The sequence below is a fragment of the Ornithorhynchus anatinus genome, chromosome 15 (genome assembly GCF_004115215.2).
Source record: "Ornithorhynchus anatinus isolate Pmale09 chromosome 15, mOrnAna1.pri.v4, whole genome shotgun sequence".
Classification (NCBI taxonomy): Eukaryota; Metazoa; Chordata; class Mammalia; order Monotremata; family Ornithorhynchidae; genus Ornithorhynchus; species Ornithorhynchus anatinus.
Genome location: NC_041742.1, coordinates 7,510,777 through 7,531,314, shown reverse-complemented (window position 1 = coordinate 7,531,314; position 20,538 = coordinate 7,510,777). Strand labels below are relative to the sequence as shown.

Below are 20,538 nucleotides of genomic sequence, written 5' to 3'. Positions count from 1 at the left end.
TTCCAGGAATACCGGGAGGAACCGTCCTCCATCACGGTCTTCTGGCCTGGACCCTTCCCCTGCTCTACTAGAACTGGTCTATCTAGAAGCAGCTGCACAACTGAAAAATAATCAGGGTAAGAGTTATCCAACTTTCTCTGGGAGGAGCCAAAAGCTGGATTCCAAATGAGAGGGGAGAGAGGCGGCAAAGCCTGTTTTATCTGAGCTTTTTTGACTCAATCCTCATTTTACCGAGGAGGGAACTGTGGCACAAAGAAGTGAAGTGACTTGACCAAGGTGACCCAGCAGACAAGTGGTGGAGCCGGAATTAGGACCCATGACCTTCTGACTCCGGGACCTGTGTTCTAGCCACTATGCCATGCTGTTTCTCTATTGAGTGGTTACTGTGTGCACAGCACTGGACTAAGCACTTGGGCGAGTACAATATAACAGAGATGGTAGACACATTCTCTGCCCACAGTGAGCTTAAACTCTAGAGGAAGAGACAGTCATGAATATAAATTATGGATATGTATGTAATCAGTCACTTAATCACTGGTATTTATTGTATGCTGATTGTGTGCAGAACCCTGCACTAAGCATGGGGAAAGAACACTCCAGTAGGAGCTTAGAGTTTACAGGAGTTTACGTTCCTCAATCAGTGATATCAATTGAGTTCTGACCTTATGCAGAGCATAGTACTAAACTATGGGGAAAGTACAAAACAACAGAGGAGGTAGACACAATCCCTGCTTAAGAATCTTACAGTCTAAAGGTATTTACAGTCTATAATCAATGAATCAGTGGTGTTTACTGAGTGCTTACTATGTGCAGAACACTGAACTAAGTGATGGGTGAAGTACAGAGTAGGAAGCCACAATCCTGCCTAAAGGGAACTTGCAGTCTATCTGCAATTAATGAATCAGTGGTGTTTATCCAGTGCTTACTCTGTGCAGAGCACTTACTGACACTGGGGAAATTCCAATACGGTCAAGTTGGTAGACACAGCCCCTGCCTGCAAAGAGCTTACATGTTAGCAGGATGCTGGATTTTCTGCCGTCAGTATCAAATGACAGTGAAAGAGAGCCAAAATAACCAAAGTAAGGAATTAAGTAATATCCAGCTAAACAGATAGAGCCTGAGGAGTCACTGGAGCTGATGAAAAATTCTAGTCGATCCAAGCTGTTGCTTGTAGAGATTTTCAGCCTAATGGACAGAGTCCAGACATGGGAGTCAGAGGATCTGGGTTCTAATCCTGGCTCTGCCACTTACCGATTGTGTGATCTTGGGGAAGTCCTCTCATGTCTCTATTTCTCAGTACTATAAAATACCCGTTCTCTCTCCCACTTAGACTTTGAACCCCCCATGTGGGACAGGGACCATGTCCAATATGCACATGCTTCATCTGCCACAGTACTTAGGGCAGTGCTTGGTACAGAGTAAGCGCTTAACAAGCACCATTATTATTATTATCATTAGTATCAATATTATAATTATTATTACCACCAGGACTTGGTTATTTCAGATTGTGCTTGCATCTGTAGGGAGAGAAGGGAAAGTTCAGCTTAAACCAAAGAATCCCACGCCAGAAGAACTGGGAAAATGTTTGGTAGGGAGGTGGTTGCAACTATTGATTAAAATGATGTTTTATTTGCATTGCTGAGATTCCATTCTTCTGTGCTATCACGGTCTCCCATTACCACATATAATCTAAAGATGTAGGGCTGTGATTTCTAGAACTAAGATGTCTCTGCTACCTCTCTTTCCAACTTAAAACACACCATCTTGCTGTCTGTTTTGGCTTTTGCGAGTAGTAGCATAGTTGCTCCATATCAATTAAGCAATGCTATTTATTGAACACTATTTTATGGTATATGATAAGAGCTTCCTATGTACCAGGCACTGTTTTAAGTACTGGGGTAGATACATAGCCATCAGGTTTGACACAGTCCATGTCCCACGCGGGGCTCACAGCCTTAGTCCCCATTTTCCAGACGAGGTAATTTAGGCACAGAGAAGTGATGTGACTTGCCCAAGGTCACACAGCAGACAAGTGGCAGAGCCGGGATTAGAACACTGGTCCTTCTGATTCCCAGGCCTGTACTCTAACCGCTAGGCCATGTCACTTCACCGTACTCTGCGTTGGAGTAGTTGCAAGTTGATCAGGTTGGACACAGTCCCTGCCCAACATGAGGCTCACAGAATAAGAGGGTGAGAGAAAGGCATTTAATCCCCATTTTACAGATTTTAAAATTGTATTATTATTGTATTTATTACTCACTATGTGTAAAGCACTAGGAAGTGGGTTAGGTGGGTTAATCAGGGGCTCACAGGCTAAGGAGGAGGGGGAACAGGTATTGAATCCCCATTTTACAGCTAAGGAAACTGAGGCACAGAGAAGTGAAGTCACTTGCCCAAAGTCACGGCTGAGCCAGGATCAGAACCCAGATTCCCTGACTCCCAGACCTGTGTTCTTTCTGTTAGACCTCCTTGCTTCTCTAAAACCACCTGCTTGCCCTGAGGCTCAAGCTCAGAAGTTCTCTATCACGCAACAACTGACGCATGGCTGACACATTGCTTAGGGAAAGCAGTTTCCTCTTCTATAAAATGGGGATAAAATAACCGTCTTTCTTCCCTCTTTGACTCCGTGTAAGGCAAGAACTGTGTCGGATCCGATGGTCTTGCATCTTCCCAAATTCTTGGTACACAAAAATGCCATCATCATAATAAGGAACTCCTTCCTTCACCCAGAATCCATCTGATCCCATAAGAGAGGAAGTTTGATTCTGTCCTGTGGTATTTTTTTTATCTGACTTGACCAGCCAGGCTCACTAAGAGTTAAATCTCAGGTAGAGTCATTTAAGAACCCTCCCTAAGTTCCACAAGAAATATGGTCTTTGTTTTAAGGGGCTTGGGAAGGGTGGGGTGGAGGCTCCCACTTCATCTTCCCTTCAGTAAAATCAAGCAAAATGGATTATTTTGAAACTATCATTTTTTTCCCTCCTTTATGTTAAAAGTATTCTGGTGGTTTGTATATTGAATTTCCAGGTAAAAAAGAAATAAAAAAGCCAAATACGGTCCCTTTCCAGAATTAGACTTTCTTCCACCTAAATGAGGCACTTCCACCTAAATGAGGCACTTTTCATTTAGAGAAATTAATTCATCATTAAAAGCTTTAGAGAGCAGTAACAGCATGAGAAGCAACGTGGCCTAGTGGAAAGTACATGGGCCTGGGACTCAGAGGATCTGGGTTCTGATCCTGTCTCTGCCACTTGTCTGCTGGGTGGCCTTGGGCAAGTCACTGCGTGCCTTTGTGCCTCAATTACCTCATCTGTAAAATAGGAAGTAAGACTGTGAGCCCCAAGGGGGATGTGGACTGTGTACAGCATCTGGCACACAGCACTTAAACGCCATTTTTTAAGCACTTAACAAATGCCATTTTTTTTAAAAGAGTGATTCTAAGGATCTATTTTCTCAGAACTACTTTGCCCAACCTAATTGACTTGTATCTATCCCACTATTTAGTTCAGTCTGGCACATAGTAAGCACTGAACAGATGCCATAAAAAGAGTGCTTCTAAACATCCATTTTCTCAGACCTACTCAAAGAAGATCCTTTCCCTCTCAAGACTGATTTGCCCAAGACTACACAGCAGTCTGGAGGGAAGGAGAATGAAGCTTCAGAACTTCTCTTTATAGAGTGAGCTCTCTCCTTGAGAAATTCAGAATTCTCCAAAAGTCTCCTGACATTCCAGGTGGGTTTCCCCAGTGCAGAAGAATTCTCAGGCAAGGGAATTGGGGGCACAGTATATTCTAGTCGCTTAGGTAGACTATCTACAATCCTACTTAAAATCGCAGTTTTTCCACAAAGCCTCCCCTTACTTGCCTTTCGCTTCCTAACATAGTTTGCTTTCCTTTCTGTATGACTTATGCACTTGGATCTGAACCCCTTACGCACTTTGATATTCACCCCATCCCCAGTCCCAAGGCAGCTAAGTCCATATCCTTATACTGTTTCCCTTATCTGTAATTTCTTTTCATGTCTGACTCTCCCACTAGATTGTAAACTTCCTGAGACAAGTGACTGTGTCTAGCAACTATTGTACCGCATACTTTCAAGTGCAAAATAGGTCTGGGAGGTAGACAAGCCTGTGAGCTCGCTGTGGGCAGGGAATGTGTCTACTAACTCTGTTGTATGGCGCTCTGCCAGGTGCTTATTTCAGTGTTGTGCACACAGTAAGCACTCAATAAATAAGACTGATAATTCATTACAGTAAGAGCTCAAAAAGTACAATTGACTGATGATATCTGGGAAGTGAGGCCAGGTTAGCAAAAATGAGAGGTAGAGAAGAAATTAGGAAGGAGCGTGGCCTAATGGAAAGAGCATGGGCTTGGGAGGCAGAGGACTTGGGTTTTAATCCTGATTCTGCCAATTGCCTGTTGGGTGAACTTGGACAAGTCACTTCACTTCTCTGTGCCTCAGTCACCTCATATATATAATGGGGGCTAATTCCTGGAGTCCCATGTGGAGTATGGACTGTGTCCAACCTGATTAACTTGAATCTACCCCAGCACTTAGTACAGTGCCTGGCAGGTAGTAAGTGCTTAACAAATACTATAAAAAAAAACCAAAAAAAGTTCTTCCTCCTATTAGACTTCGAATCCTCTGTGCAATAGGGACCGCATCCAATCTGTTTATATGTATTCCAGTGCTTAGGACAGTGCTTGGCACAGAGTGTTCAACTTATTATTATCATTATTATTATTACTTCCCCCTAGACTGTAAACTTGTTGTGGGCAGGAAACTTGTCCACAAAGTATGTTACGTTGTACTCTCCCATGTGCTTAGTACAGCATTCTGTGCACAGTAAGTGCTCAGTAAATATGATCGATTCATTGTTATTAATTAAGGTTACTGCTGGGGGAACTGGAGAAGGAAGAAAATCCCATCCCAGCTTGTTTGGCCAGAGGGCTGTGGAAACACAGGGATAGTCATGAATCTTGAGTCAGGAGTAAAAATAATTTCGCAAGAGGGCTCGGTCTAGTTTCATTCCCATTTTTACCACTGTCCTTCCACCAGGCCTTCTCACCTAAGGGCCTGGGAGAGGAACAGTATGGGAAGAAAACCCAACCACTGAGTTAAAGCGCTTACTACGTGCCTGGCACTGCACTGAGCGCTGGGATAGATACACGTTTATCGGGAACACAGTCTCTGTCCCACATGGGGCTCCCAGTCTTAATCCCCAATTTTTACATGAGGTAACTGAAAAGCGAAGTGACTCGTCCAGGGTCACCCAGCCGATACCTGGCCGAGCCGAAATTAGAACCCCGCTCCTTCTGACTCCCAGGCCTGTGTTCTATCCACTGGGTCATGCCACTTCTCTTGTTCGTGTTCATTTGTAGTGTGGGGCAGAGCTGGGGGCTGGGGCCAGGGAATGCATATGATTTCATCTGTTTAGTGAAAATGACCTGTAAATTCCTGTGATCTTGGAAATTCCCCTTCTAACTGAGGCCAAAGAAAACAGCATTAAGTCTTATTACCTCTGCCCTTGTCCTCCGCAGTGACACTGCATATGTTGTGAATGAGTTAAACTGAAACTGAGTCATGCACAGCTAACCTTGGGACGCCAGTTCACAGACATGAGCCTCTCCCAGGGGTTAATATTTCCCGACCCCCTCCTGGTTTCCCAAACCGGTATCCAAATCATTTGGAGTCGCACGCCTCCTTCCTGTCTGCCTCTTAGGCCCCCTCCCCCCGGGGAAGGAAGCACCTGAAGGAGACCTGCCGGATGGAGGGCAGGGGTCTGGCCTACCCACCCTGCCGTACTCTCCCGAACGCTTAATACAGTGCCCCGCGCATGGCCTGGTCGTCCTACTCATTTCACTTTTCCCTAGCTCGTGTCTTCTGCTCCTCTCCGTCATTCCGTTCGGTTTGGTTAATAGACAACACATTTCTGTGGTATGCGACTCTGAGGCACAGAGGCGTCGCCGTATAAAAGTAGACTAGCTGTTCGCCCAGCTTGGCATCCTGTCAAGGCAGGCGGCTACTGATTTCAGGTTTCGGGTTCCCTCCTCATCCCCACAGGGGAGCCGTTGATGCACTGAAGCATGAGACTTAATTGTAACATGTCACCCCTGTCTGTAGCTATTGACATGTAACTACACGGGGGGGGGGGGGGATTCTTCAAGTTCTGCTTCCCCGACCTTTTTTCTCCTTCTGCGTTTACTAGACCGCGTATGAGGGCAGCTAAACTGGCAAATCTTGTTTAAGTGTTTGCAGGGGAAGTGACACGGTTGCATGAATCAGAGCATAAAGAATTTCATTAGCTCCAACATCCTCTCTTTGGAACACTCCATTAATAAAATCACTTGGCTGCCTTCTACTTTTAATACAATGTATATTTATTGCAAACAATAATATACAAAAAAAAGGTAAGTTTCACAAAGAGAACAAGGGGTTTGGGAAAAAAAGAAATTAAAAAAAACAACACAAACCAAACTTACCTAAAGTCAAAATATGATTTAAATGTCAGGTCTTTAAGTTACAGAAATACTTTAAAAAGATCTGCTTTTATACAGAAATGGAAAGATGCCATATTATAAGAGTGCTTTAAGATTTTGTTCTACTGAATTCCTAAAACTGTTAATATATCATTTTTTTAAATAAAAAAAGTTTGCTGTCTTTTTTAAAAAGCAACCTCAACTGTTGAGCCACAGCAATATTACAGTAAGTTTAAGTCAGTCTGTCAATTCCCTCACCCCCTCCAAAAAAAAAAAAAAGACATGGGGGATATTAAGCTGACACACAGTTTTGTTTTGTGTCACAAACACACACCCATACAAACAAGCACACACCCCCACTCACACAGGCATACATAATTGGGTGGCCAAAGAGCTGTGACCAAAAACACAATGCAAATGACTCAGTGATACACTACATTTGCAAACTCTCATTTATACAAAAAGAAAAACTTTTCCAGTTTATTTTAAACAACCAAAAAAAAAAAGGAATAGGACACATTTGTACAAACCTAGACACAGATTCCAAAGAAACTTGTTTTTAATAATAAAAAAAGAATAAAGAGATAAATAAAAAACTGGTTACAGTTCAGACCATAATTTAATAACAGGCAACCAAACCCTTTGAGGAACAATTACTAATTTTGAAGAACCTAAATAGGAGGGAGATCTTTTTTTTTTAAAAGGAAAATCTGATTAAAACCTCTTTTCTTACAAAATAAATAACTTCAGCATGTTGGATGTCTCAAAGGTGTATTGAGTGTTTGCGTTTGGGGATTTAGAAGAAAATAGTCTGAGATGCCTCTAAGCATCTGTCTTGCATGTGGTGTCGGAATGGGGAGCTGAGGAGTTCTGTCAATTAGCATTCTGGTTTCCTGCGGAGGGTGGAAGTTTGAACTCATCCCTGGGTTCTGGTACTGCGTAAGCTCTTCCCTGCTTTCGGATCAGCCAAGGCAAAAGTGGCGGAAAACTTTGCGACCCGACCCACGGACCGATTCCATGCTTTTTCAGCAGCACTGCTTTAAGGCTCGAGGTGTTTTTCTTTTAAAAAAATATAGATATTTGATCAACTTACCCCAGGCTCCTCCTGGCTCTGGTATTTAATTCCATGTTAGAAAAATAAGGCTTTCTTTTTCCTTTTCTTTCTTTTTTTTTTTTGCTTTCGAGGCAACCTCACCTTGAATCTCATCAGTTGCAGAATTGCAAAGCTAAACCCAACACTGATTGCTTAAGAGGGATTCTGTTGGAGTTAATGCACACAAACGCACACAAGAGAATTAAGAAAAGACACTTATCTATACAAAAATACCTCTGACTGCGAGAAAAGCTAGGGAGTTCTGCTTCACTAAGAGGAATTTAGCCGCTGGAAAAATAAGAGCATTTTTAAAAAAAATTCTCTAAAAAATATGTATAAATCCCCTCGAAATGGTAACGAATCATACACAGTACATACTAAAAATATTTAAAATAGAGAATACTCCTCACAGAGGACTTTTTTCTTTCATTACAGCTAAAAAACAAACAAAAAAAGACGAAGTCCGAACGGAGGCCAAGACCGAACTAGCTGGCTCTCGATTCCCTCCAACGTCCGTGCCTTGCCTCGACGAAGTTTTTTAAGTCCCGTTCTGGAATGTCTGAAGCGAGGGGTCTTGTTGGTCCTCAGCTGAGAAGTCCGGGTCACTTTTCTGAAGATGGCGGTAGCGTGGTAGGGAAGCGTCTTGGTTCTCTGACTTCCTTCTGTCGGGTTCTCTTGTCGCCTTGCGCTTCGGTGTCTTTTAGAAAGGAGATATGTGTCCCGAGAATACGTTGGCCTGTTCCGCCTCGTGTTTTCTGTTCTGTTTTGTTTTTCCCGCCCTCGGGCTTAAGGCCTGGTGAGCTGCGTGTACACGGGCTGATCCCAGTGAGGACTGGAGGCTTGGGGGATGGAGGGGACACCGGCTGTGTCCGCAATGGGGGTGTACATGGGCCGCTGAGAGGCGTTCATGTAGGTGAACGTGGAATAGAGCCCGGAACTCTGTCCCGCCGCGTGGCTGTAGTAGGAGTTGGAGCTCTGGTGGTCTGTGTAGTCGTACTGGGAGCGCGTGATGGTGGGATACGAGGGGCTGTAGTGGGGAAGGTTGAAGGGGCTGTAGTTGATCTGCTGGGGAGAGTGCTGCTGCTGTTCGCTGTAGTGACTGGGGCTGAGTTGCTCCGTCTTGATGTGCGTTCGCTGTTGAGCTTGTCCCTGCTCCCCGCTCAGCGTGGTCAGCGTAGGGTGCTGGGCCTGCTGAGGCGGCGGCGGCTGCTGCTGCTGCTGTTGCTGCTGCTGTTGCGGGGACTGCTGCGGTGGCGGTTGCTGCTGCTGTTGCTGCTGCTGCTGCTGCTTGGACAACCACACGTGGCCCGAGCTGGCCGGAGGGGCCGAGCTGCCGCCGCCGATGCCGTAGCCGCCCGTGTAGGTCACCTGACCCGGTTGGCCGTGGGCGGCGGGGACCCCGGGATGACCGTTCGGGGGGAGGTACTGGTCAAACTCGTTGACGTCGAAGGTCTCGATGTTGGAGATGACGTCGCTGCTCAGCTCCCCGATGTCCACGTCTCGGAAGTCGATGGGGGGCTGCCTGCCCCCCTCCTGAAGGGGGCGCCCTTCTCGCTTCAGGTCGGTCTTGCCCGGCTGGACGTCGGTCTTGGGGGTGGTGGGGGGGGTGGGTGGGCCCTGGGACTGTCCTGGAGAGGGCGGGACAAGCAGAGACAAGGCAGGGTCAGTTGGCCGAACGTCAGCTCGCCGCCGTATCGTACTTTCCAAGCGCTCAGTACAGTGTTCCGCACGCAGGAAGCGCTCAGTACATGCGATCGAATGAATTGAATGGACGCCTGCCCCTAAACCCGCCCCGACACACCCCGAAATCACCCAGCCGATCAGGTCCGGCTTTGGCCGAGAGAGGAAGAGAGAGGGAAATGAGAGGAAGCATCTCGACCTCATTGGCAGAAGGGCCGGTACACATGAAAGAACTGAGAACTTTCTCTCTCTCTCTCTCTCTCTCTCTCTCTCTCTCCGACCTGCCGAATGCTGAAGGTCACAGAGTTTTGGAAAGAAAGTCGGTGCATTTCAGAATTCAGGCAGCTCTGGTAGTTGACTTGGCGGTCGGGCGTAAGCCCGTAACAAGCAGGGGATGTGTCTGCTAATTCTGTTGTCCTCTCCCATGCACTTAGTACCGTGCTCTGCCCAGCGTAAGCACTCGATAAATACGACGGACGGATGGGTAGCGTCCGGAATCCCAGGGACGCTCAGTGTCACGGTTCGGCAGGGATGTTTGCATGAAGGTCAGAGGCAGGGGGCTGGCTAAAGATGGTGTGGGGAAGGGGGACTTCCACAGATGAAGCCGGGAAGCCTGGAGCGGGGGAGTGGAGTTGGGCGTAAGTTTGTTATGGGCAGGGAATGTGCCTGCCAATTCTGTTGTCCTCTCCCAAGCGCTCAGTATTATGCTCTGCACAGAGTAAGCGCTCAGTAAATACGATGGATGGATGGGCAGCGTCTAGAATCCCTGGGACACTCAGTGTCAGAGTTCAGCAGGGATGCTCGCGTGAAGGTCAGAGGCAGGGGACTGACTAAAGACCGTGTGGGGTGGATGAAGACGGGCAGCCCAGATTGGGGTTGAGTGTAAAGTCCTTATGAGCAGGGGATGTGTCTGCTAATTCTGTCATCCCCAGTGCTTAGTACCGTGCTCTGCACGGAGTAAACGCTCAGTAAATGCGATGAATGGATGGGTAGCACCTGGAACCCCCAGAAGACTGAGCGTCACGCTGCTCGCGTGAAGGTCAGAGGCGGGGGACTGGCCGTCCGGTCCAAGCTCGGGCCGTGTGGGAGGGCGCCGAGGGGCTTACCCGAATGCTCCCCGGGGGAGTGGACCTCACTCATGCCGGAGGAGGAGTGGGGAGAGTCGGCCTGGAGCGCTTTGAAGATGGCGTTGGGCGAGATGTGGGTCTGCTCGGCGCCGTCCTCCGGCTCGGCCTGACCGTTCTTGACCGATTTCCTCCGGCGGGGCTGGTACTTGTAGTCGGGATGGTCCTTCTTGTGCTGCACTCTCAGCCTCTCCGCCTCCTCCACGAAGGGTCGCTTCTCGCTCTCATTCAGCAGCCTGGGGAAACCGAGGCAGAGGGAAGAGGAGGCAAAGGTCAAGGACGAGCCGGCTGGGGATTGGCTTCCAGGGTCCCAAGGGAGCACGGTTGGGCCTGTCCCTCCCCAGCCTGGCTTGAATTCTTTTCCCCCTCCCCCTCTCCAGTCGGATCCAAGAGACCCCATGAACGCCCCCCCTCCCCCCATCTCCCTTTTCCCCTCCTCCACCGTCGCAAAGTGGAAATCAGTGCAGAAAGGTTTGGGGATCCCGTGGTCTCCAATCAAGTCGGCCTCCTGCGCCCTCCCCCCCTTCCCCCGCTTTGGGCCCCCCCCGCCTCTCCCTCCCACTCCCACCACTTCCTTTCAGCCTTCCTGCAAACCGGTCACACGGGGGGCCAAGGGGCGATACTGAGCCCTGAGACTCAGTTTCCCCGGAGCGCGCCGAAGACGCGTCGCCCCAGGGCTGGAAGAGGGGGTGGGGCCGCCCACCTCTGTGTGTAAGCGGGACACGCACACACCCAGACACCCACACCCACACTCATCTCTCTCTCTCTCCAGCGCCCTGCCAAATTGCCCCTTTAGCTGTTCCCACCCGGCGATTACGTACAAGGAGGGAGAGAGAGCCCAAGTTTGCAGTAAGAAGACCGAGGCAGCCCGAGAGAGGGAGGAGAAAGGGGGAGCAGGAGTCGGGGGGGGGGGTCTCCTTTCTACCTCCAGAGCTCGCTCAGAGCCCTGCCAAATTGCCCCCTTAGCTGCGCCCACCCGAGGATTACGCACAGGGAGAGAGGGAGAGCCCGGGGAGTTCGGGTTTGCAAGGCAAAGCCCGAAGCACCCCGAAAGGGAGGGGGGAAAAGGGGAGCAGGAGGGGACAGAAGGGGAACAGGAGGGGGAGGAGGAGATCTCCTCTCATACCTCCAGAGCTTGCTCAGAGTCCTCCCAAATTGCCCCTTTAGCTGCGCCCACCCGGAGATTACGCACGGGGACAGAGGGAGATCTCGGGGTGCTCAGGTGTGCGGGACAAAGCCCGAAACACCCCGAGAGGGAGGGAGGGAAGGGGGAGCAGGAGGGGGAGGAGGAGGTCTCCTCTCCTACCTCCAGAGCTTGTCCAGCGCCCTGCCAAATCGCCCCTTTAGCTGCCCCCCCCCCCCCCCCCCCGGAGATTACGCATAGGGAAAGAAGGACAGCCCGGGGAGCTCAGGTTTGCAGGACAAAGCCCGAAGCACCCCGAGAGGGAGGGGGGGGAAGGGGGAGCAGGAGGAGGAGGAGGGGTCTCCTCTCGTACCTCCAGAGCTTGCTTAGAGCCCTGCCAAACCGGCCCCGTAGCTGCGCCCACCCGGAGATTACGCACAGGGACAGAGGGAGATCTCGGGGAGCTCAGGTTTGCGGGACAAAGCCCGAAGCACCCCGAGAGGGAGGGGAAAAGGGAGAGCAGGGGGCAAAGGAGGAGCAGGGGAGGGGATCTCCTCTCGTTCCTCCAGAGCTCGCTCAGAGCCCTGCCACACTGCCCCTTCAGATGCGTCCACCCGGAGATTATGCACAAGGAGAGAGGGGGAGAGCCCAGCTTTGCAGGACAAAGCCCGAAGCACCTCGAGAGGGAGGGGGAAAAGGGGGAGTAGGGGAGGGGGAGGGGGTCTCCTCTCGTACCTCCAGAGCTTGCCCAGCGTCTTGCTGAGCTCGGCGTTGTGCAGGTGCGGGTACTGGTCTGCCAGCTTCCTGCGCGCCGCCTGCGCCCACACCATGAAGGCGTTCATGGGCCGCTTGACGTGCGGCTTGTTCTTGCTGGACCCGTTGACCCTGACGGGCATGGGCACCAGGGTCCAGTCGTAGCCCTTGAGCACCTGGCTGACCGCCTCCCGGATGCACACGGGGAACTTGTCCTCCTCGCTCTCCTTCTTCAGGTCGGGCTCGCCCTTGGAGAAGGTGTTGTCCTGGGGCCGGGTGTTCTCGGTGTCCGACCCCGAGCCGGACGGGCAGGGGGACCCCGCCGAGTCCTCCGACATGGTGGGGCTGGGGGCCGCGGACATGCCCTTCTCCTGCTCCTCGGTCATCTTCATGAAGGGGTCCAGGAGATTCATGCGAGAGCCCGGGCGGGGGGGAAAAAAAGGGGGGGGGAGCGGGCAGCGAGAAAGGACCAGCCCGCAGCTCGGGATGGCGAAGGCAGGGCGAGCTTGCACACTCCGGCCTCGATTTCCCCTCCGGGCGGAGGGGGAGCCTGGACCCCCGGAGCCCGCGAAGACCCCCCTGCCGAGGTGTGACTAGGGAGGTGGAAGGTCCAGCACGGAACCGACGAGGTCGCCTCCCGCGGGGAAGGAAGTCAAAAGCAGAAAAGAGGAGGGGGGAAAAAAAGTGGGTGCTATTTCTTCCCCCCCTTCTCTCCAAAGGGGGGAAAAAACTCCCTGGGGGGGGAAAAATGAGGGGAGGGGGTGGATGGCGAACCGAGACCCCCACGCACACCTAGTCCCTTGCAAGCTCTGGCTGTCCAACTCCGGCTCCGGGTCTCTTTAATAAATAGTCCCCGCAGCTTAGAAACTTTGGGCCAATGGCGAGCGGCTCTCTCGGGGGCTGGCGCGCAGCTCATTGGTGCAAAGTTTTGGGGAGGGGAGGTGGGCCCCCGGTTCTCAAACGAGGAGGGGAAAGGGGGCGGGGAGGGAGGGACAGAGGGGGGGGGGGGGGGTCTGGGAGAGCCGGGACGAGTCGAAGAGTGTGAGTTTGCCGCATTCTTTGTGCGTCCGGAGTTTGGTGCTATCTACAGATGATTCCCTTTTTGTGTGTGTGTGTGTGTTTGTCTAGACGGCCTTTTTTTTTTTGTTGTTGGCTTGCAGGAGGGACTTGAAGAAGCCTAACCCCTTCCCTTCACAGAGACTGGGCTCCCCCTGCGTCGACCCGGGGATTTAGGGGGGTGGGGGGTGTTCCCAGCTCCCCCACCCGCCCCCGAAAGGGAGCCCACCGCTTCCCCGAGATAATCCATATCAATCGATTAGCCTGTCACGGTCCCTCCGGGCCCGCATCGCCTCCTGATTGAATCGATGTTCTGCTACGGTCCAGCCTCGTGCGAGGGGGTGCCAGGGCTTTCGAAGCACCGGTCCTGCCCTTTCGGGAGGCTGCTGGGACCCACCTGGAACTTCCCAAGTCACTTGGGATTTTGCTCCCTTTCCCTCCTCTTTCCACCCGCCCCCGGCCTGCGGGTCGGATCTCAGGGGTCTGAGATCCGCGACCCTTTCAGGGTTAAAAATGTATCAGCCACTTCTCACCCCCTTGTCTCAGACCCCATATTTTCTCATCGGGGAGAAATTTTTCGGTTATCAGGCCCAGCTGGAGGGTGAGTTTGTTTGAGCTGGGAAATGCAAAACTCGCGTCAAGGGAAACTTAGTGGCAGCCGGGGCCGAGCGACCGCTTCTCTTTCCCAACCTCCTCGCGGCACCCGGGACATCCAAAAGTCTGTGGTTGTCTCTGGAGCTGGGTTTCGGTGTTGAGTTGGACAGATCTGTTGTCGAGATGAGTACCGAGTCATCTCCCTTCCGAATATCTAAGGACGAGCTTCTCCGAACGCTTTCGGAGACAGGTTTACACTCTGACGATATCGCCAAAGTCTGGCTAGTTCGTCGAGGTAAAATCTGTTACCTTTCACAACCCTTCTCTCCTCGCCGGCGATTCTTTTTCATGTGGGTTTACGCGAAACACGACAAATGAAAGTTATTCTCGCCTTTTCATTCGAAAATCACTGGCAGGGTTCTGAGAATCTGTTAGGAGATCCCGCGTTCCTCGGAGAATCGGGTTTGCCCCGCTTCGAGAGTCTCATATGTTGGTAGAAAGTCATCCGCCTGACTTGAAACGATATTCGTGACATCTCCAAAAACGCATTTAAAAACATTTGCTCTCTCTCAGATCGGTTGGCTAGTCAGCTAAGAACTCTATGCAACGCGTGTGCACCCATCTCTCCGCTTGCGCCCAGTCACTTCGGCTTTCTCCAAAAATGACCGAGTAATATTGGACCGACCGGGCGGAATCTGTCTTATTGAAATGGGGGATCCTCGTAAATGGAATTGTGTGATTCATTCGGCCCCGACACATGCGGCTAAAAACGCAGAGATAGGTAGAGCTTTTATCATAGAGCTATCACCTCGTTTATTTTATTAACAATGCCGGGGAGGACTCTGACCTTATTGCGTTTTTCAATATTCTACTGAATCTCTGTCAGCCCGTGTTCGTATACGTTGATGGATATGCAATATTTGATTAAACACTACCAGATGTGCTTCCTTGACTTGGGTTTTGGGCACTGGAGGGTATTCTCCTTGCTTCTTGTGAAACTTTTTGGAAGTTGTAAACACATCAGGCCCGGCTTGGGAAAATCGGGCAATTCCGCGGGTCATCCAGAGGGGGCACCACAGGCTCAGAAACTAACCAACTCCAATTCTGCCAAAGGAGCAGAAGGGGAATTTTAAAATAAAAGGGGACGGTGGGGAGGGGGGGAAGGATTTTGAGGCAAGCTTCAGTCCTTTGGTGATCTGACTTTATCTCGGTGGAGTCACTGGAAGGCGTCTTTTTTTCTTTTTCCTTTTTCTTTCCCCCCTCTGTGAGGGCTCCAGACTGGAGGAAGGGGAGGGGAAGGAGAGAGAAAGGGGTGGGTTTCTTTTTTTGGGGAGGGGGTGGGTAGTTTTTTCCACTGTCCTAGACTCACGAGCACGCCCCCTCCCTGGGGATGTGTTAATTCAGACCCATCGGCGCCCCCCAAATGCCCCTGGCCCTCTTCCCCACTGCCCTGGCGCCTCGGCCTCTGGCGCTGGACCTGTCCAGGGGCCTTGGGTTTATGGGGGGGAATTCAAGACCAGCAGAAGCCAGCCTCATCCCCACTCCACCCCCCTCTTCAACGCCTCGGGTCACCTCCCCTCCCCCTTCTCTGCAAAACCCGTGACCTCTCCACCCCACGACAACTCTCATTATCAGCTACCCCCCACCCTCCACCCTCACCCCACTCCCAAAGGGGACCAAAGCACCGGCTTCAGAGCTCCCCAAGCTCAGGACCCCTTTGACACAGAGGACATTTTCTTCCCTAAAAGTTTAAAAACTTTTTTGGGGGGGGGGAGGGAGGGAGGGAGGAGAAGTGGGGAGGTCAAATTTAGGCGTTTCAGAGGGTGCAAATCCAGAGTCTTTTCAGCTTCCCATCTCAGAAGGAGAGGTGGAAGGAGAGGGCGAGGAGCCTGATAGAACTAGGGTCCTTTTGAAAGGAGAGCAATTTTTAAAACGTGATGAAATGAGTGTAATCCCTTTTCTTAGAGGACCTGGATTGGCTTCTCCCACTATCGGCCTCACGGAGAAAGGTTGGGGGGAATATTTGGAGAGTCTGGCGGCGAAACTAGGGGGGACCCACCTAACCCACACGAAAACACACACATCTACACACACACACACACGCATATTACAATGCACCCACCCAAAAGGGCTGCTCCTTAGGGGACGAGGAGCTCAATCCCCCTCTTCCCCAAATCCCGAAGGTGAAACTCGCCCTGTTGCAGAGACCCCCTCCTTATTCGTGATTAATCCTGCCCTTCTCTTGTCCGGGGCTAAATCAGGTTTCCCAGCTCCCCCCCCGCCCTCCCCCCCCCCCCCCCCACCAAAAAATAATCTTTTGGAGGTGGGGAACCGACAGGTAAGTGGGACAGTGGGGCGTTAGGAAACAGTCAGGGGAAAAGGACCGGTCATAAGGGTCTACAGAGAATCGTATCGTTTCCCACATAGTCTAGCTAATTTACAGTCAGGTCATGGGCCAGCGAAGATTCACCTAACAGAAAAATCATATTTTTGGGGCATCGTGCTTCCCAACTGGTTATAGGGGCTAGAAGGGGAATTTGTAAGATCATCAATAACTGATATCGATTTAGGTCCGGAGGATCTGCACGTTTTACATGCGGGCTCGGATTCGGCTGTTGGATTTTTCTGATTTTCCGCGTCAGGGAGTCGTTGAGGAGGGGTCGGATCTTAAGGAGTCGAATTGGACCGATGTGCTAGGTTTCTCTGGAGGTCTGGGTGGGGAATGGGCCGAACGAGGAGGAGAAATCGGAGCGAGACTCAGAACAGATGGACTCGGGCTGCGGCTGGTCAGAGAAAAGAAAAAGGAAAAACAACAAAAAAAGAAAAGGGTCTGAATTCTCTTTGGAAAACCGGCATCCTGCTTGTGTGATTTCCCTTCGGGATGAGCTCCCCTCCCCAAGGCGAAGGCTCTTTTCTTCTTTTTTTCCTTCTTTTTGAGACTTTATTTTCTGGGCTTAAAACTTAGCAGGGAGAGAGAGATCGATTTGTCTTGCTGGACAAAAATAAGAGAACTCGAGGTGGCTTTGGGGAGGGAGAAGGGTGACCTGGAAGCCAGAAGCCGCCCCCTGTAACAGAACTGTTATTATTATTACTTGTCGGGGGAAAGCCCCCGGGGAAGTCGAAACCCCCCAGGATTTGGGGTTTCTCTGTATTTATTTTGGTAAACTAGGACAATTCGATCACGGCTGGGTAGTTAACTGTTACTAAGAATTCTGGAAATTATTTTCCCCTATTTGGTGGCTAATCATTTCGGCTCTTTGAGGGGGGAAAGAACCTTTCCGTGAAACCATCGAGGAAGAAAAACAACCCCGCTAAGTAACGATAATTCTATTGCCCCGGTTATCTAAATCCCCTGTCAAGAAGGAGCTCAAAAACGAGCCAGATGCCGCATCTTAACGACACCCGATGCGTAAAATAAGTCTTTCCCCCTTTGTCCCCACCTCTCGAACACCCTTTTCATTCATTCAGTGGTATTTATTGGGCGGCTCCTGTGTGCAGAGCACTGTCCTAAACGCTTGGGGGAATATGCTGCAACAATAAACAGACGTATTCCTTGTCCACCACGAGTTTACTTTCTAGGACGGACTAGCACGGGCTGGAGAGTCAGAAGAAGTGGGTTCTGATCCCGGCACCGCACTTGTCCTCCATGTGACCTTGGAGAAGTCACTTAACTTCGCTGGGCCTCAGGTACCCCCTCTGTAAAGTGGGGATTAAGACTGTGAGCCCCTCGTGGGACAACCTGCTTGCCTTGCCTCGGCCCCGGTGCTTAGAGCAGCGCCTGGCACAAAATAAGCGCTTAACAGCTACCAACAATATTATTGGGCGGGGATTGTCTGTATCTGTTGCCGAATTGTACATTCCAAGCGCTTAGCACAGTGCTCTGCACATAGTATGCCCTCAATAAATACTACTGAATAAACTGTCATTCTTATTAGCCAAGGTGACATCACCCACGTTTGGAGAGATTTGAGTGGGGGCGGCATAAATGTATCTGCCTCCGCAGATTTCACCCTCTTTAGTTTCCTCAGTTACCCAATTCCCCCAGGATGGGGGTTCCCCCCTCTCTCCGCGCCTCCCCCCCCCCCCCGCCATGGGCCAGACGTAAAAAATTAGGGATAAGTGACGTCACTATGTTTAGCCTGGGTCGCCTTTCAGAGCAAGGTATGACGTCATACAGCCTCAAGGCAAAAGGGCCGAACTCCAACCACCCAATTCTCCTTCAAGGAAGATGAGAAAGCAGCGAGGGATACAGAGATGACGGGAACATCGGCTTTTTTTTAAAGTTATCTATTTTGTTTTATTTTATCATTATTATTATTATTTTTTGCTGAATGGGAGAGGTCTCTTCTCAAATTTTCCATCAGTTCACACATCTCCCTGGAAAGATGAGGTTCCGACAGGGTTCAAAAGTCAGAAAACGAAGGCTGTGGGCGGTGAGGGAAGGGCAAGGCAGCGAAACCCGTCATCTCTCTTCATTGTTCCTTTGATATCACAGAGCTCGTTATGGACAGGGAGCGTCGTTAATGTAGTGTCCTCTCCCGAGCGCTTAGCACAGTGCTTTTCACACTGTAAGCGCTCAATAAATACGATTAGCAATAGGATAATAATCGATTATGGAGGCGGAGGGAAAGGTTTCTAGATAGAAGAAGGTGCCGTCGGTTGGAGGGGATTTTTCTCCAGTGGAGCTGGAGGGCGAAAAGGTAGCTTAGACTGTCCTCATCTGGGAGTATGCCATCCCTCCCCTCCCAGAAGGAATATAAAGTTTTTGTTCTCTCTTATTCGGGAGTCTCCAGCCACCCCCTCCTCAATTTCCGGACCCGAATTCACCTTCCTTCTTCATTCGGAGCTTAGGCACGGTGCTTTATTTTATTTTAATTTTGGATGGATCTGGGGCAGGGAGAGAGAATTTGGCCAGCAAGCAGAGGGGAGTATTCGCTCCCATTTTACACCCCCTTTTAAAAACAAAACAAGTACCCCCTTCCCCCAAATTAAAAAGAAATGTTATACCCGAGAAAATCTGGATTCTGGACTCTCTTGCTTTCGTGGACAATCTGGTCCCATGTGGATACTTTGGGTTGTTCCGGGCCCTAGGATTTCTTTTATCTTCCTTTTGGACCGGTCCGAAGGGTAGTGGATTTCAAGGAGTTTTGCCCAGACTAAGCCAGATAATAATAATAATGATATTAAGCGCTTACTTTGTGCCGAGCACAGTTCAGATCAATGGGAGCACTGAAGTGGATCACTGAAGCAATTATTCAGACAGTTCAAGGGAAAAATCGTCTTTTCTCTCGGATACTAGGGCATCGTGGAACCAAACTGGTATGAGTTGGAGTTTCTTTTTTTGGGGGGGGGGGTTCCCGATAATTGGCTCAATTCTTCGTTCGTAATGCCAGCGGAGACCTGTCTACCTCCGTCTAATTTCCAACGGACCCCTGGGGGCCTCTCCAAAAGAATAACGCCCTGGATACGAAAATGGAAATTCCTGGGAAACCTTTGGAACTTAGCGAGCTCCCTCCCCTCTTTCCCTCGGTTTCTGCGGATCCGAGAAAGTTTTCCTGGGGGACAATAATAATAATAATGATGATGATATTTGTTAAGCACTGTTCTAAGCGCTGGGGTAGATACAAGGTAACCGGGTTGTCCCACGTGGGGGTCACACTTTTAATCCCCATTTTGCAGATGAGGGCACTGAGACACAGAGAAATGAAGTGACTTGCCCAAGGTCACAGGGCAGACAAGTGGCGGATTATAACGAATGACCTCCAGGCTTCCCTTCCCCTTCCTCTTCTTCCCCCTCCCCCCCCCGCCATCTTCATTCCACCCAGTGCAGAGGTCATTCTACCTGTGGGAATGTTGGGAATGTCGAGACAGGTGGGGGGCTTCCCCGAGCTTTGGGGTGGACTCTGGGTGGGTGGGAGACAAGCTCAAGGGGGAGAGGAGACGGGAGACCTCTCCCCATCCCAGCGAGAACCTCCTTTTCTCTGTCTCCCTCCTCCCCCTCGAGTGCCCAGCGTTTAGCAGAAAACTGGAGCCCTCAAACTCGGTCCCTTGGAGGAGATAAGCCTGGTTATCTCTGCTAACGACGTAGGCGAGTGGGGGCCAGGGAAAGGGAAAAGAGGGATGCAGAATTGGGGACCCCCGCAGAATTGGGGACCCCATCCCCCCCACACGCCTGGGCGACCTCTGTACTCCATCTCCTCCACCAGGGCAAGGGGTAAAGGGGTCGACTGATGGGTTCAGGGCAGCAGAGGTCCCAGGAGTGCAAGGGGTCTGGGGGGGGGGCGAGGAAATTAGTTTTAATTAACTTGGGGTGTCCATCCAAGCGCACCCCCGGAGTGGGGAGGGAGACCACCCCCAAACTAGGACTTCCCCCGGGATCTCCCTCGCTCGTTCCCGGATCACCCCCAATTTACAATAATAATTATGGTATTTGTCAAGCGCTTATTAGGTGCGAGGCACTGTACTAGGCGCTGGGATAGAATGAAGCAAATCAAGTTGGACCCGATCATTGTACCACATGAGGTTCCCCATTTTCCGGAAGAGGGATCTGAGTCCCAGGGAAGTGAAGTGACTTGACCAAGGTCACACAGCAGACGAGGGACTGAGGTCTCCCCCCTTCTAGACTGTGAGCCCATT

The 20,538-nt window shown here is 50.7% G+C and overlaps 1 protein-coding gene across 1 annotated transcript; it reads right to left on the bottom strand.

The window, feature by feature from the left end:
- Positions 1 to 6,359: 6,359 nt before the first annotated feature.
- Positions 6,360 to 13,072, bottom strand: SOX9 (SRY-box transcription factor 9). Its single transcript, XM_001506044.4, has 3 exons — positions 12,235 to 13,072; positions 10,359 to 10,612; positions 6,360 to 9,200 (listed from the first exon to the last, which is right to left on the bottom strand). Exons 1-3 carry the CDS (start codon positions 12,663 to 12,665, stop codon positions 8,359 to 8,361), a joined length of 1,527 nt encoding a protein of 508 aa, XP_001506094.2. The 5' UTR covers positions 12,666 to 13,072; the 3' UTR covers positions 6,360 to 8,358.
- Positions 13,073 to 20,538: the final 7,466 nt, after the last annotated feature.